Below are 15956 nucleotides of genomic sequence, written 5' to 3' on the forward strand. Positions count from 1 at the left end.
GGAAAAGACTGGATATCGGACTGGCAATACTGGAAACCAGTTGATACTGGTCACTGGATACACTGGATTTTCACTGGATACACTGGAAACCAGTGTACACTGGTCACTGGCAGTACTGGATTTTCACTGGATACACTGGAAACCAGTGTACACTGGTCACTGGCAGTACTGGATTTTCACTGGATACACTGGAAACCAGTGTACACTGGTCACTGGCAGTACTGGAGTTTCACTGGATACTGACTGTACTGGATTTTAACGGGGTACACTGGAAACCAGTCTACCGCACTGGAGTTTCACTGGGACAAGTGAAACTGGCGCTAGATATACTATAATCCAGTGTACACTGATTACAGATCATAGTCCCACTGGAGTAGTGTCCTATAGAGATCAGAGATGTGTTAGTTTTACTCATAACCTTCAAAAAGTAATTAGTCGCGTCACTTCTTTATAATGCATAACGCTAAATCGTTACTTTTGTACAGTATGCAGTTACTGGGTATTAGTCATTACATTGTCTTCAAGTTGTTAACAGAGTTACATTAGCCGTCAAGAATATAATGGCATTATACATTACACGCTGTACGCACACTTGGGTCTCGAAAACATAATGAATTACGCGCTGCCTCATTTTTGCAACGCATTACCGGTAATGCGCTACTTCAAACATGATATTACATGGTTAATCAATTATGCGCTAGTTGCAATCAATCCAAGTAAGTCGCCCTGATATGGAAGCTATGTGGATTTCTGAATCTTTGACGTCGAGACGTCAGCGTTGATAAACGAATCCCAGATGAATCTGGGATTCGTCAGTTTATCAACGCCAGCTCATTTCTTCGCTCCGATTTTATGTCGGCACAGTTCACATAGAATGCGGCCCAGGATGCATATTCCCCACGGCGTCAGTCGTGACGTTGCCCACTTCTGTGAAGTCGACAACAGCGAGCTCTTTCACCAGCATCACCACCGTCGCTCAATTAAAAAAAAAAAAAAAAAAAAGAAAACACTTGCTGGATTATCGAAACTCAAGGCATTCGTGATATTTCGTTATTCAACGGAATTTGTCGGCTTAATAACATAAAAACCAGCAGTGTTGAAAATTCAAGTCATTAAAGTCACCAAATCGTCGCTTGTTTCGGTTTCTAACCGCTGCGTCTAGCAACCATGAAGAAAGAGCACAAAGCAGCGTTCAGCGGGCTGCTGGCTTCCTCGTGGTTTCTTGTGTTCAACTCATGTCTATGTTATCGTTGAGTTTAATCGGCAAGATATACTGCATTTCGTGCGTGACGTTTGTTGTTGTGTTCGCTATTCGTCTGACGACGCAAAAGCTGTTGTGCCAGTGCCGTGACTACATGCCGTACAACTTGCCGGACCAGCCCGGACTAGGACCATGCCGGTAATGTATTATTTATTCGTTTCGTGTTACTTATTCACGTTAAACTAACACTAAGACGTTGTATTCTCGTCTTTTGTGTTTTTGCGTGCGCTACCACATATCTTCAATGCAGCGGGTGTATCTTCGCAGTATGGGTGCAGGATTCAGTTCCTCCTGCGCTTTGTCTGCATGAATGTGAGAGATATTTGTGTAAAAGAATATGGTGTTTCTCGTTGTGTATGTGTGAACAGGAATTCGAAAGTAATCTTTCCGTTTCATTACGTTTATGTCGATTACGGTTGTTGCGTCGTTTCACCGTCAGTGCACAAATGGTGTTGCATTGTAGGATCAACAGATCTGGATGTGTATCATGGGTGGGCAGTTGCAAGAAATCAAAAAAGAAGAGCCTGGTAGTGTCCTGCTATGTTTTGAACTATCCATGTTCTAAAGCATTGAGGCTTTGTTGAGTGTGTCTTTGCAGTCTGTTCCAGTCTCAGAATAGTTATTTTCCACCGTATGTGTTGGTTTATCGACAATTTTTATCGCGCTGCCTTTGGCTGCTGAGAGCCATCAATCACTAAAATAATTTTGCTCATTTAGCAAGTGCTAAAGAAGGTCAGAATGAATGAATGACCTTTTTATGCTGGAAATTACATATGTTGACAAATATAAGTCATCACTTGGACAGGTAACAGATGTTTGTTGATTGTTGCTGCACTGACAACAGATAAAACTGTTCCGTTTTGAAATATAGATCATGCTATTACTGCGAACAACCCAGAATCATTTTGTAATGTTTTCTTAATTGATGAGTGCACAGAGTGATTTAGTAGCTAGCTCAACTTTTGAGAAACTCTCACTGACCCTATTTCCTTTCAGAAATTGGTGTCTCATGTCAAGCACGCACACAAGAAAAGGCGATGCAGCATTTGCAGCGCATCACTTCACGGTATATGTGAAAGCATACTTCGGCAAATAAGGTGAGCAACTATTCAATGTCTGTAACGTTTTAATTATGAGTGTTAATATGAGTTCCCATTAAGAACAATATTTGCATATTACGTGATGAAATTGTCAAACACACGTCTAGGAATGCATCAGAAGGACACCACGGGACGCTTCAGAGTCTGGATGTACCATATCTGATGAAAATCTTGCACCACAGAGGCTGCTCGATGGATGGATGGATGGATTACAACCCTGATGAAGCAGGGAAGTTCAAGGGAACAACAGGTGCACGACACTATCATTGCTGGACAAAATTGGTGAGTACAATATACATTCATTGCGGAAATATGTATCCCTTATGGTTACAGCAGTGCATTTATTGTTAGATAAAAGTCATTATTAGGGACTTAATGAGGCGGAGGGCAGCCACCTCATCTCTGTATTTTTCGTGCCCTTATTTACACTTGGATGTTTGCCTTGCAGAGGTTGAACAGAAAGATGCCGCACAGGGAACGAGCATGTCACTCAAACTGTTTGACCGGAAAACCTGGAGCAAGAGGAAACTTCCGCACAAGACTACAAAAAAAAGTAGACTTAGAAGTCCATGTATACGGTGTGTTCTCTTTTTTGTTCTTTAGTGCGGTTTGATTATTAGTACTGTATGTTTGTTAGATAATCATTTCTTAAACAACATGTTTCTTCTTTGTAGGGAGAGCACCTTTGGTGGAAGAGGCTTGTCGGCCGACACTGTTATTTGGTACTTAAATATATTTTATCTATTTATATTACTACACAACAAAATCAGCCAATTTCAGGTATGCAAAGGAAGGACAAGTGCACACCACGCATTCCATCACTTATATTGTGCCCTGGTTCATTTCAAAACCTGCACCGGTTGTCATGCCTCCCTACATGCCATCACACACATTGCGTTCTGTTGTTGACAGTAAGGTTTTATGAATCTTGTTTGCTCATCATGTTGTAGAGGCAGTGAAACCTCCCCAGTACCGACGTTCGTGGGACCAACGCTTTAGTTCGCAAGACAGAGGTGTCCGCATGTGAGAGATACAAGACATTAGGGCTGTTGCTTTACGCCAGGAATTGTACATATAAATAATAGCCTGAAGTGTTGAAAATATCTCGAAGAAGTTTTGAAGAAATCTCGTAAATAAACATGTGCTCTAAATTCATGCGAAATCGAGTGGAAAAACTTCCAGTACGTTAAATGCTCAATTCGGGGAGAAATTGGGCTCAGCTACTCAAAAACTAGCTCTACTGGTTCGGTACAAATGGTTATGTAATTGCTGCCAAACAAGTTAGTGTGCATTCCTACAGATATCTCAGTGAGGGCAATTTGACGGGTAAAAATCGGATTTCACCGTAAAAAGGACACCTTGAATTGGCGGAAGAATCCGGTTAAACCCTGAAACTAATAATTATGCACCTTATGCAAAAAGTTCAAACTAGCCTTGTTAGAGAGAGGCGATAAAGTACCCAAAATGTGACTGCCTTCTCCATGAGGGATATACCATGGTCTGTCGATACCAAGTCACCATGTTAACAGTAATTGTTTTGCTGTAGCTGCTCCTGTGTGCCAAAATCACTTGCCATATGTATTTTTCTGTCATGTGCCATTTATAATTGCTGAACAAACTGGCATGTATCAGTCTCACTGATTGCATTTCGCATTGTACTGTGGATTCCAAAAATTAATTTTGAACCTGCGATATCATGAGTACCCGTGTAAGCTGCCTGTGCCTGCTTCCTGCCTTCACCAACAGAGGGGCACGGATCACTGCAACGTATCATGTCAATATTTCTCGGTCCACATTCAGTTTCTGAGGGTCGAAAAGACTAGGTGCACTTGTGGAGCCTTCATTTACCCTGTTTGGCCGGACTCCAGCATTCGCAGCCAAAACGTCTGGGTGGCGGGCAACAGACATGTACAATACAATATGGGATACAAACAAAACGCAATCATTGTTTGTATCTTGGCTGAAGTACATGGTGTACTGTATTCCAATTGGCAAATTGTATGCATTGCAATAGCTCGTGTTACATCAGCCTCTGAGTCTACGGGCACTTCATGCAACATATTCAAAAGCAACGAAGGATTGTGTGTCCAATATTTTCTTTCGTTGATACTCACTATGTGTACAAATTCCAGATTCACCTTGGGGTTGACAGTTTTGTTCCTGAGAACTTCATGTGCGTACAGCGGGGCAGAATCAACAACAAGTTAGTCAACAATTTGATGCAGCCTTTCTGGACACAAGATGGAACGGCGACTAGTTGCTATTCAGGGCAACCGTAGCAGAGAGCAGGCATTCATGCGCTCGTCACAGGCAACACCAGAGAAGTTGGACTCCATTACATAAGTAAGATCATGCTGCAGTTATTTTATATCATTCAACGAACGGTCAGGTTCTAGCCACAGTCAATTTGCAATTCTGCTTGAAATATTATCGCTTATACTGAACATCTCCCACATTTTCGTTTCAGATGGCATGCCACATTGAGGGCCACCAGACTGACCTTGTAAAAGAAGCAAAGCTAGAACTAGTCAGGTGAATCTTTGGAGATTTGGTTTTGGAGATGTTGCCCAGCAAGGTAAAAACAGAAAAGTGACACAATAAAGAAAATAAATCTGGGAATAGTGAATGAGTTCTTATGTATTTCTCGGTCTACACCACGATGCATGCAGATTAGGGCCAGACAAAACTGTTTGTGCCTCTCAGGATACGACACTGCGTGCAGAGCAGGATTTGCAAAAGCCGATGGGCCTGCACCCATGTGACCACACTGGACTCTCCAGTAAGACCAGTGTCCGCACTGGACATTCCAGTAAGACCAGTGCCCACACTGGACCGTCCAGTAAGGCCAGTAATACTGGAATTTCCAGTAAGACCAGTGTCCAGACTGGGTTAATAATCCGGTATAACACTGGTTACTGGTTTCCAGTCTGTCCAGTATACTGGTTTTTTCAACAGGGATAATTTTACTTTCTATGGAAACTATAATTGCCCTGTTACTTGGATCGCTATTAATCAAGCGCTCCAATTTTTTTCTCTCTTCCCATTTCAGCCTTGTCATGCAGTGAAGCAGTCTCACAACCAAAATAATTAATTTACACTAAGGGTGGTGTGTCCTGTGCTCAGATGCAAGCATTTCCTATAGCAGCTGACTTCTTGAACACACCATGCTCCTTATTACACGTAACAAACAAAAACATACAAACCCTCCTCTCAGCTGTACCATGCGACTTTCTTGTGCGTAAAATCGGTGAAAAAGGAAAAGGGCAACACAAAATTCTGCTTGAATTGCCATGACTTCAAAAACCGAAGCATATGCTAATAAACTAAGAAAAAGACACCCATTTCTGTTATTAGATAATTATTGCATAAGGCTACATACACAGCCGCTTCGCCCTCGCGTAAAGAAAGCACAGGACAACGGCACACTAAATCCTTTAAGCAAGCAGCGAAAAAGCTTAAGGAGGAGCGCTCAGGAATAATAGCAGTCACCGGACATCGCCACGCGGCTAACACAAGATAACAACAACAACAACAAGATACTAGCGGCGGGTAAAATTGCAACGCTGCTAAACAAGTTCAGACATGCCACGGTGACGTCACAAATCAAGAAAAAAAAGCACGCACACACAGACAGCAGCTCAGGCATGCACAAGGAGACGTACTTTATAGGAATTTCTACTCCACACTCAGATACCAGTATTTCTGCAGAAACACCTATAAATGTAAACAGCTTACTCCATCTACATATCGAGCAAAGTGAATACTGACACTCAACATATAACAAAAAACAAACACATTCAATTCTCATGAACTCTCCTTTGCCAAGCGATATTCTTCTGCTCTACCTAAATGCTGACTGTTTCCCCTCATCTACATACTGAGTAAAAGCAGTGAAAGGAGAAAAGAACCGCGAAAAAATACATGCATTTGTGCTCCAATAGCTGTAACTGCAAGAAACCGTAGCGCACGCTAATAAACTGAGAAAAAGACACCCATTTCTGCCACCAGATAATTCTTGCATATACACAGCCGCACTGCCCTTGCGTAAAGAAAGCCCAGGACAGGGATACACAAATTTCCTTAAGTGAGCAGGGAAGAGGCTTAAGTCGAACCGCTCAGGAATAATCGGAGAATCACAGCTTAATGCAACGAAACTCGACGGCTAGCACAACATGACACCAGCAAGATACTAGCGGCGGGTAAAATTGCAGCACTGCTAAACAAGTCCAGACATGCCATGATGTCGTCACAAATCAGGAAAAAGCAGACGCACGCACGCACGCACGAACGCACACAGGACAACGCATTAAACACACGAAGCGCTCAGGAATAATCGTAGCGTTACCGCACATCGCTACGAAGCTCAACGGCTAACACAAGACGACAACAGCAAGATATTAGCGAAGGATAAAAATTGCAGAAAGAAAGGCACTACTGAGCAAGTCTAGACATGCGACATCGAATACGAGAACACTGGTGATCGAGGAAAAGGCTTAAGCCTGCGGCGGAACATCATAGAGCATACACAAGTTCATTCGCAGGCGAAAATTTGCGCTGGGAACTGGTACCAGCTTGTTCCCAGTTCGCACCAACTGGTGGTCAACTGGAACCAACTGGTACCAAACTGGTGGCAACTGGAAAGTAAACTGGTACCAGTTCAAGCTGGGCTGGTGGCAACTGGGCACTTTGTGGCACCAGTTCGAGCTGGACTGGTAGCAACTGGGAAGTGAACATCCCCAAGAACACACACGGTCCTCAGGATGTCCCCACAGTATCATCGTGTCCTCGTCCTTCGAGGTGTATCCCCAGAACATCCTGAGGATGACAGTCGCGGACTGTCCGTGAAGAGTCATTCAGATACGTCCTGTGCCCGTCCCTGTGAGTAGATGGTGGGACGAGAAATATTACTTTGTTTAGTTTACCAGCTCAGACTCTCTAAACACATTTGTTTTGTTTTGTTTTTTTCTTTTTTCGGCCGATCCTTGGACCCGATTGACATTCGTCTGAAATAAAGGGTGGTCTAGCGTAAAATTATCTGCCTCCGAAAAGGATGGCTGTCTATGATACATGGAGCATTTCTCGTGGAAATGACAGAAACGCGCGATTCTGTTATACTGCTTTTGACTTGCAAAGGTCCTACCTGAATGTCTCAAACGAAAATGAGTAAGAAACATAGGCTTTGCAGTGATGCAGAGCTAATACGTCAATCGATTCCTCGCTTTTAGCAGTTTTTCTTCGCGTAATCGAAGGAAACATGGATAGCTCACCCTCTGCTTTGTGTCGCAGACGAGCATGGCTCTCGAATTTACGGAGGGTCGCGTAATAAGCAATGAACAGTATCGGTTCCGATAACAAGGTTGCCGGGCAGTACCGCTTGCGTTGCTGTTCTGGGAAAGAATTTTTCTTTCGCCTTTCGGAGTGAGTTTCTCAGACTTTTCTCCGCGTCTTTTATATTTCTATCTGCTTTCTTTTTAAACCGCTGCTAAGATGCATGGAGTCAGTATGCGACTGTTTTCTGTGCAATAAAAAAAAACAGTGATATAGATTCTCTGACGAGGCTATTTTATAAGTGTGCATACTGAAAAAGGGATATGGATATTAAAAAAAAATGGTGCATCCTAGAAATGCTCTAGCACTGTTCTCGAGAGGTCCTCACGTAGGATCTGTGGATGATCTGAGGATACCATGGGGACGCTATATAGTGCCAAACTGACATGTTGAGGATGATTTGAGAATCAGATTCCCCATCCTGGGGATGTCACCCCCGTCAATGCATGATGCTCTTAGGATTTCCCTGGGATGACAGTGTGTTGTTGGGGCAGGTACCAGTTCAAACTAGGTTGGAGGTAACTGGAAAGTGAACTGGTACCCGTTCAAGCTGGACTGGTAGCAACTGGAAGTGAGGTGGTGCCAGTTCGAACTGGACCAGTTTATATATTTGGGGGGAAGTTTCGGTTTCAGTGCCAGGACAGGTTAATATGAAGATTGCAAGACGAAGTTATAAAACGATCAGAAAGTGACTCTATTAGTAGTAATAATCATATTTCAATTTTTGGTAAAGTTCCTGTTAACGAAAGTTATTTTGGAACTCTTATATTTGTGTTTTGTGCGTATCTTCTCCCGCGATGAATGATGCGTTTACTGTGCAACGGTCGCTTGCTTAGCAGCGTGCTTGTACAGCGATTTTTGCCCGTTATGTTCTTAGCGTGATGTGTGACATAGGCGTTGATTTTGTAATCTAAAAGAGTTGTCTGCAAGTTACGACAGTGCGACAGTACAATGAGCGCCAGCGGCCGGGCGGGTGGGTGTTATAGGATTACAGCTTGACTACAACTGTGGAGACCGCTTTATCGTGAGTACTGTGCTTAAGTGCTTTTCCCTTGTGCACCATTTAGAAATATTACTTCCACTAGAACCTCTTCTCTCTATTCCACGTCACATTCTTGGCATCTGCAAGTGCATGCCGTTTTACGAGTACCATCCGGTTTATGTTAACGTTACCAGCAACTTTTTTCATTCACGTTTTTGTTTTTGCTTTTTTTTCGTTCATTCTCGTGTTTTAGACCCTTCACACCACGGATGTTGTCGAACTAGCGTAGCGCGCCAGAGTAGTACTCATTGCCCCCCAAAGCCGAAAGGTCCAATTACTGCACAACGGAAATGTTGAGAGATTCGCATACTCTCCAGGGCACCAGCTCCGGTGGCGCAGCGGTAACGCGTGCGCTTGGAGACTGGGAGGTCCGCGGTTCGAATCCGTGGGCCGGCTGTGCCGTCTGGGGTTTTTCCTGGGTTTCCCTCAGGTGTGTAATAGGTGTATGCCGGCACAGTTCCCCTGAAGTCGGCCCATGGACGCAGCTATCCTCCCACCGAGCGGGTTCCGCTCGGTCTTCCACTTCACCCTTTCCTCTCCTCCTCTCCACCACCTTTCCCTTGCCGAGAAACATGCCGCCTAATCAGGCAGGCAGACCTCTCGGGTTCCTCCCAACGACACTCCTCCTCCTCCTCCCCCTCTCCAGGGCCACGACTGCTCAAATTGAGTGACTGTCCAGGCACACACTACAATTCCATGTTGCAATTGAATGCATATTCACTTGTGCCTTTTCAACTTTCCAGAAACCTTAAGCTGCTGGGGCTCAAAGGAAAATATCGATCCATCGTGTGCTATTAAGAACATCTCAAATACTTTGTTGAATGATTTAAGATGTCCACAAGGCAGTCAAGCAAGGGACCAATCAACCATGAAGTATTATCTATTCCATGTAACTTTGTAGTTTATCTACTGCTGTAATTTAATTACGTTATGGTTATGCTACATGTACATTAGAATATGTGTAATGTTTGACTACAAATAAAACGCAATTTCGCATTGCAGTTCTTTGGATCTGCCATTGCTGGGAACAGCGATCCTGCAAAGGGGCACCGGTTACATAAGCTAACCTCTGTTCGAACAGGCCGCTCTAAGTGAAGGCACTTCAACTGGTGCCAGGTCCAACAATGAGGTTTGCAGCCAGTTCCAGTCAAGACTGCAACCGGTTAGAAACCAGTTGGGCCAACTTGTAATAGTTGATCGAACTGGTCCCTGTTCGATAACACAGTTCGCCCAGTCCCAGTTACAACTGGACCAGTTCAACTGGGACTGGATGAGCTGCGTTATCGAACAGGGACCAGTTCGATGAACTGGTACCAGTAGGCCCAACTGGTTTCTAACCGGTCCCAGTCACAACTGGGACCAGTTGCAACTGGGACTGGGTGAACTGTGTTATCGAACAGGGACCAGTTGTCCCTTCTGGTACCAGTTCATCTCGGACCGGTTGAACTGGTCCCTGTTCGATAACACAGTTCAACTGGTACCAGTTCAAAAAATTTTCGCCTGGAATTTTTCTATTTCGCGTAAACTAAACGCGCTCTGCTTAACAAACGACGTACAAATTTTCTTAGGGAGCAGAGAAATATAGGAATTTCTACTCCGTGCTCAGATACCAGCATTTCTCCTCAAAAACCTGCAAGATTAAGCACTGCTTACTTCATCAACATGTCGTACACCCACCAAAATCAAACTAATAAACCACCCCACTTCCACTGATAGAACACTATTCAGCTTTTACCAGGAGGCTTTCTTCTGCGTAAAAGTAGAGAAAATAAGAAAAAAGGCGAAAAATTACACGCACTTTTGCTCATATAGCTATAAGAGAAAAATAAAATAACGAGGCACACACTAATAAACTGTGACAAAGACACCCATTTCTGCTATCAAATAATTATTGCATAATGCTAAATACTCAATTACATTGTCCCTGCGTGAAGAAAGCACAGAAAAAGGACACACAATTTATGTTAAGCAAGCAGGGAAAGTCACTTCTTCTCGGACAGCTTAATACCATAAAGTCTGAATTTTTGCAAAGAAAACAAAACTTAAACAGCGCTACGAACGTGACAGACAAGTACTAACAAATAACACTCCAATTCATTTCTACTGATAAATGCGTGAACCACAATACAAGAACAAACCACACTGCTTCAGGAAAGTGTATCAAATGCACCGCAACAGGAGTAGCGTCGGGCACTCTTAAAATAGCCTGCCCAAAACAAAGACTTCACCAGGTTCGCGAGGCAATTCCATTAAAAACGCTCGCCCTATCCTACAGATAACAGTGCAAACGCGTCTACCCTTATTTTTTAAACCACTATTGCATGGTGGGGTCCCTGGTTCAGAAAAGCGTGCGCACACACTCACATTTTCACACTCACAAACACAAAGTCTATTTTCACAACCACATAAATCCATATTATTCCTCAGGACAATAATTATCCTACCATCGTCAAAAGACGGCACAGACATGTATGCGAACGCAAAACAATAGGTCTTCGTTCCGGATGTAACAGGATATCGCCAGTCGGCCGGCGCGAACCAAAAAGAAAAAGAAAGGAATGCATGTTCGCTATACATCGAATAGAAAATGGTACCGTGTTTTTGCTTTTATTTCATTGCACAAATATATTTTGCAAGAATACTATAGAGTGGAACTGGTAAATGTGACCTGTATAGAACTGAATAAGAGTGTTTGTTAGTATATGTCTGTCACGTTCGTAGCGCCGTTCAAGCTTTCTTTTTTTTTGCAAAAATTCAGACTTCATGGTATTAAGCTGTCTGAGAAAAAGTGACTTTCCCTGCTTGCTTAAGATAAATTGTGTGTCCTCTTTCTGTGCTTTCTTCACGCAGGGACAATGCAATTGAGTATTTAGCATTATGCAATAATTATCTGATAGCAGAAGTGGGTGTCTTTGTCACAGTTTATTAGCGTGTGCCTCGTTATTTTATTTTTTCTCTTATAGCTATACCAGCAAAAGTGCATGTAATTTTTCGCTGCTGTTTTCTTATTTTCTCTACTTTTACGCAGAAGAAAGCCTCCTGGTAAAAGCTGAATAGTGTTCTATCAGTGGAAGTAGGGTTGTTTGTTTGTTTGATCCTGATGCGTGTACGACGTGTTGATGAAGTAAGCAGTGCTTAATTGTGCATGTTTTTGAGCAGAAATGCTGGTATCTGAGCACGGAGTAGAAATTCCTATATTTCTCTGCTCCCTAAGAAAATTTTTACGTCGTTTTCCAAGCAGAGCGCGTTTAGTTTACGCGAAATAGAAAAATTAACTTGTGTATGCTCTATGCTCATCCGCCGCAGGCTTAGGCCTTTTCCCGGATCACCAGTGTTTTCGCATTCGATGTCGCATGTCTAGACTTGTTCAGTAGTGCCTTTCTTGCTGCAATTTTTACCCTTCGCTAATATCTTCTTGTTGTCGTCTTGTGTTAGCCGTTGAGCTTCGTAGCGATGTGCGGTAATGCTACGATTATTCCTGAGCGCTCCGTGTGTTTAATGCGTTGTCCTGTGTGCGTGCGTGGGTGTGCTTTTTTCATGATTTGTGACAACATCATGGCATGTCTGGACTTGTTTAGCAGTGTTGCAATTCTACCCGCCTCTAGTATCTTGTTGGAGTCATGTTTTGCTAGCCGTCGAGTTTCGTTGCAATAAACGGCGATCCTCCGATTATTCCTGAGCGGTTCGACTTAAGCCTTTTCCCTGCTCACTTAAGGAAATTTGTGTATCCCTGTCCTGTGCTTTCTTTATGCAAGGGCAGTGCGGCTGTGTATGTGGCATTATGCAAGGATTATCTGGTGGCAGAAATGGGTGTTTTTTCTCAGTTTATTAGCGTGCGCTACGGTTTCTTGCAGTTACAACTATTGGAGCACAAATGCGTGTAATTTTTCGCGGTTCTTTTCTCCTTTCACTGCTTTTACTCAGTATGTAGATGAGGGGAAACAGTCAGCATTTAGGTAGAGCAGAAGAATATCGCTTGGCAAAGGAGAGTTCATGAGAATTGAATGTGTTTGTTTTTTGTTATATGTTGAGTGTCAGTATTCACTTTGCTCGATATGTAGATGGAGTAAGCTGTTTACATTTATAGGTGTTTCTGCAGAAATACTGGTATCTGAGTGTGGAGTAGAAATTCCTAGAAAGCACGTCTCCTTGTGCATTCCTGAGCTGCTGTCTGTGTGTGTGCGCTTTTTTCTGGATTTGTGACGTCACCATGACATGTCTGAACTTGTTTAGCAGTGTTGCAATTTTACCCGCCGCTAGTATCTTGTTGTTGTTGTTGTTATCTTGTGTTAGCCGCGTGGCGATGTCCGGTGGCTCTGCTATTATTCCTGAGCGCTCCGCCTTAAGCTTTTCCGCTGCTTGCTTAAATGATTTTGTGTGCTCTTGTCCTGTGCTTTCTTTATGCGAGGGCGAAGCGGCTGTGTATGTAGCGTTATGCAAGAATTATCTAATAGCAGAAATGGGTGTCTTTTTCTTAGTTTATTAGCGTATGCTTCGGTTTTTGAAGTCATAGCAATTCAAGCACAATTTTGTGTTGCCCTTTTCCTTTTTCACCGATTTTACGCGCAAGAAAGTCGCACGGTACAGCTGAGAAGAGGGTTTGTATGTTTTTGTTTGTTACGTGTAATGAGGAGCATGGTGTGTTGAGGAAGTCAGCTGTTATAGGAAATGCTTGCATCTGAGCACGGACACGCCACCATCAGTGTAAATTAATTATTTTGGTTGTGGGACTGCTTCACTGCATGACAAGGCTGAAATGGGAAGAGAGAAAAAATTGGAGCGCTTGGTTAATAGCGATCCAAGTAACAGGGCAATTATAGTTTCCACACAAAGTAAAATTATAAGGCTCCTAAATTATAGTTAAGCGTAGTTCTTGTGATAGTGTTTCTAAACTGCTATGCAATAATCATTCATATAGTAGGAATACAATCATGTTCTCGTAACGGCGTTCTGCCTAGTCCTCCGTCGAGCGCGAATGGAACTTTGCCGCAAGGCTTTCGCGCCTTTTTGCTCACTGGTGTAGCCTCAGACAACGAATGTATGAGCATGGAAAGGGTCATGTATTTCATAAGCCTGGTGATGATGTCGAGTGGTCTCACTTATTATTTTAAAGAGCAGTGGTAGTTTACGGATGTTGTGATTCTAATGACCATGATGAGCCTTTGTGATGAAAATCGCTAATGTGCACGGTGCTTTTTTGTTGAATTCTAATGTAAGAATGAAGATCATTAAGAGTATAGGACAAAGGAAATAATCTTGCGATTCAATAAATAGTAGGAGTCTTTGTCTTTGCTGCTGTCTTCTTCAGACAGGATGTGATGACGTCACGCAGTGTTTCATGTGTGTGCAGCAATGCATTGACCATTACTGGAAAAAAGAGTAGCAACAGAAAAATGGTATCGATTGTCCTGGAGGGATTTTTGATGAGCACTGTTTTTGAATAAGTGGAGTGTGTGTGTTTAGAAATAGTTTGATGATGGTTTTCTGCTTTGTTCAAGTGTTTCTCTTCGCTTTTTCCCCTTTTTTGTCTGACAAACATGCGATCCCAGATGAAAAATTCTCCAACTGGGACCAGTTCAAACTGTGTTATTGAACTGGGACCAGTTCAAAACCAGTTTGCAACTGGTCCCAGCTTGAACTGGTCCCAGTTCAATAACACAATTTGAGCTGGTCCCAGTTCAATAACACAGTTTGAGCTCGTCCCAGTTCAAACTGGGACCAGTTCAAAACCAGTTGGCAGCTGGTCCCAGCTTGAACTGGTCCCAGTTCAATAAACCAGTTTGAACTGGGACCAGTTCAAAAACCAACTGGGACCAGTTCAAAAACCAGTTTGCAGCTGGTCCCAGTTCAAAATACCAGTTTGCAACTGGTCGCAGCCGAAGTAGCAAATTCGGAACTGGTTTCTCCTCCAAGCAGAACTGAGTGCTATGATGAAACCTGCAGAGGCTGCATGACACTGAAATAAACAGATTATTTTATTGCACACTTCATATACGTACACATTTATTTCGTATTGCATAGATCTCTCTGCCAGTTCACAGAGTTTAGGGAAAACATTTTTCCTTACAGATGGCACTGCAACGCGTGATGTTTTTCTACAAGGGAACTAAAGGGCAAAATGGCAAAAACCATTTGCACTTAATGCAAATTATCAATAAAAAATGCAAAAGGATATGATATTACAGCATCATTTTTCAAATATGTTTATGCAGTCTATGCACACAGCACTTGCCACACCAAGACCCAATAATAATAAGACTAGCAACTCTGGAAAATCATACATTTTTTCTACAATGTAGGAACAGCACGGCCGAAACCATTTGTATTTAGTGACAAGGATGTATCATGAATGTGAAGATACGTAAAATGAATGCAACTGCTTATCTGCATTACAATAAAACCATAACACTGTGTTAGAATATTAGTGCTTCATTTTGCAAATATTTTGGTTGAGATGCACACATCACTTGCCACACCAGGGCCCAATAATAATTAAAAAAAAAGCACACCCATGAAGCCTCAATTTCCATGCGTGTGGGACTACACAGTGAAGCATTTTCAAAGACTAGAAACTCGGGATAATTGCATACATTTTTCTACAATGTAGGAACAAAAGAATATGACCAAAAACGTTTGTACTTAATGGCGTAGACAATGTGCCCTGTAATGTGAAGACCCACAAAAAGAATGCAGATTTACGTACAGGGTGGCGCGCGATAGAAGCACGTATCTTTCACCGCACCATGCTCTGCAATTACTCGAAGCAGAATGACTGTTCTGGTGTCCGAATATAGAGCACATTGGTCCATTTTACACTGCCAAATTTAGAAGTGATTGAGTTTTTCCGTTGCACAGCGGGAAAAAAATGCGCAGAACGCTATGACAAGCGAAGCAGATAGTCGCGTTGCGGGGAGAAGTTTACTCTCTCTAAGGCAGATGTCGCGTACCTCCACAGGCCTGCACCTTGATGCAGCATGGCCACGCAATATTTGAATGGGAAGAATTTTGTTACACTTGCACCACCATCTGTCATTGAGCACATCAACTGGCCACCACAACGCGACCATCTGCTTTCTTTGCCGTAGGGTTTCGCACATTTTTTGTTCCCGCTGTGCAAAGCAAAACTCAATCACTTCCATATTTAGCATGATAAAATGAACCAATATGCTAAACACTTGGACACAGAACACTCATTGTGCATTGAGTGGTTACGGAGTACTGTGCA

The 15956-nt window shown here is 42.9% G+C and overlaps 1 protein-coding gene across 1 annotated transcript; it reads left to right on the plus strand.

The window, feature by feature from the left end:
* Positions 1 to 1157: 1157 nt before the first annotated feature.
* On the plus strand, positions 1158 to 5150 carry LOC135378715 (uncharacterized). The gene is made up of 7 exons (XM_064611804.1): positions 1158 to 1399; positions 2258 to 2358; positions 2469 to 2643; positions 2810 to 2939; positions 3036 to 3083; positions 4494 to 4704; positions 4829 to 5150. The coding sequence occupies exons 1-6, from the start codon at positions 1394 to 1396 to the stop codon at positions 4508 to 4510; spliced, it is 477 nt and encodes a 158-aa protein (XP_064467874.1). The 5' UTR covers positions 1158 to 1393; the 3' UTR covers positions 4511 to 4704; positions 4829 to 5150.
* Positions 5151 to 15956: the final 10806 nt, after the last annotated feature.

Source organism: Ornithodoros turicata, chromosome 1 (genome assembly GCF_037126465.1).
Source record: "Ornithodoros turicata isolate Travis chromosome 1, ASM3712646v1, whole genome shotgun sequence".
NCBI classification, from domain to species: domain Eukaryota; kingdom Metazoa; phylum Arthropoda; class Arachnida; order Ixodida; family Argasidae; genus Ornithodoros; species Ornithodoros turicata.

What these genes read in the sequence shown, in the direction of transcription:
- LOC135378715 (XM_064611804.1), top strand. An exon ending in AGCATACTTCGGCAAATAAG is followed by an intron (nt 2,359 to 2,468) that starts GTGAGCAACTAT and finishes ACACACGTCTAG; the next exon opens with GAATGCATCAGAAGGACACC. An exon ending in CTTAGAAGTCCATGTATACG is followed by an intron (nt 2,940 to 3,035) that starts GTGTGTTCTCTT and finishes TCTTCTTTGTAG; the next exon opens with GGAGAGCACCTTTGGTGGAA.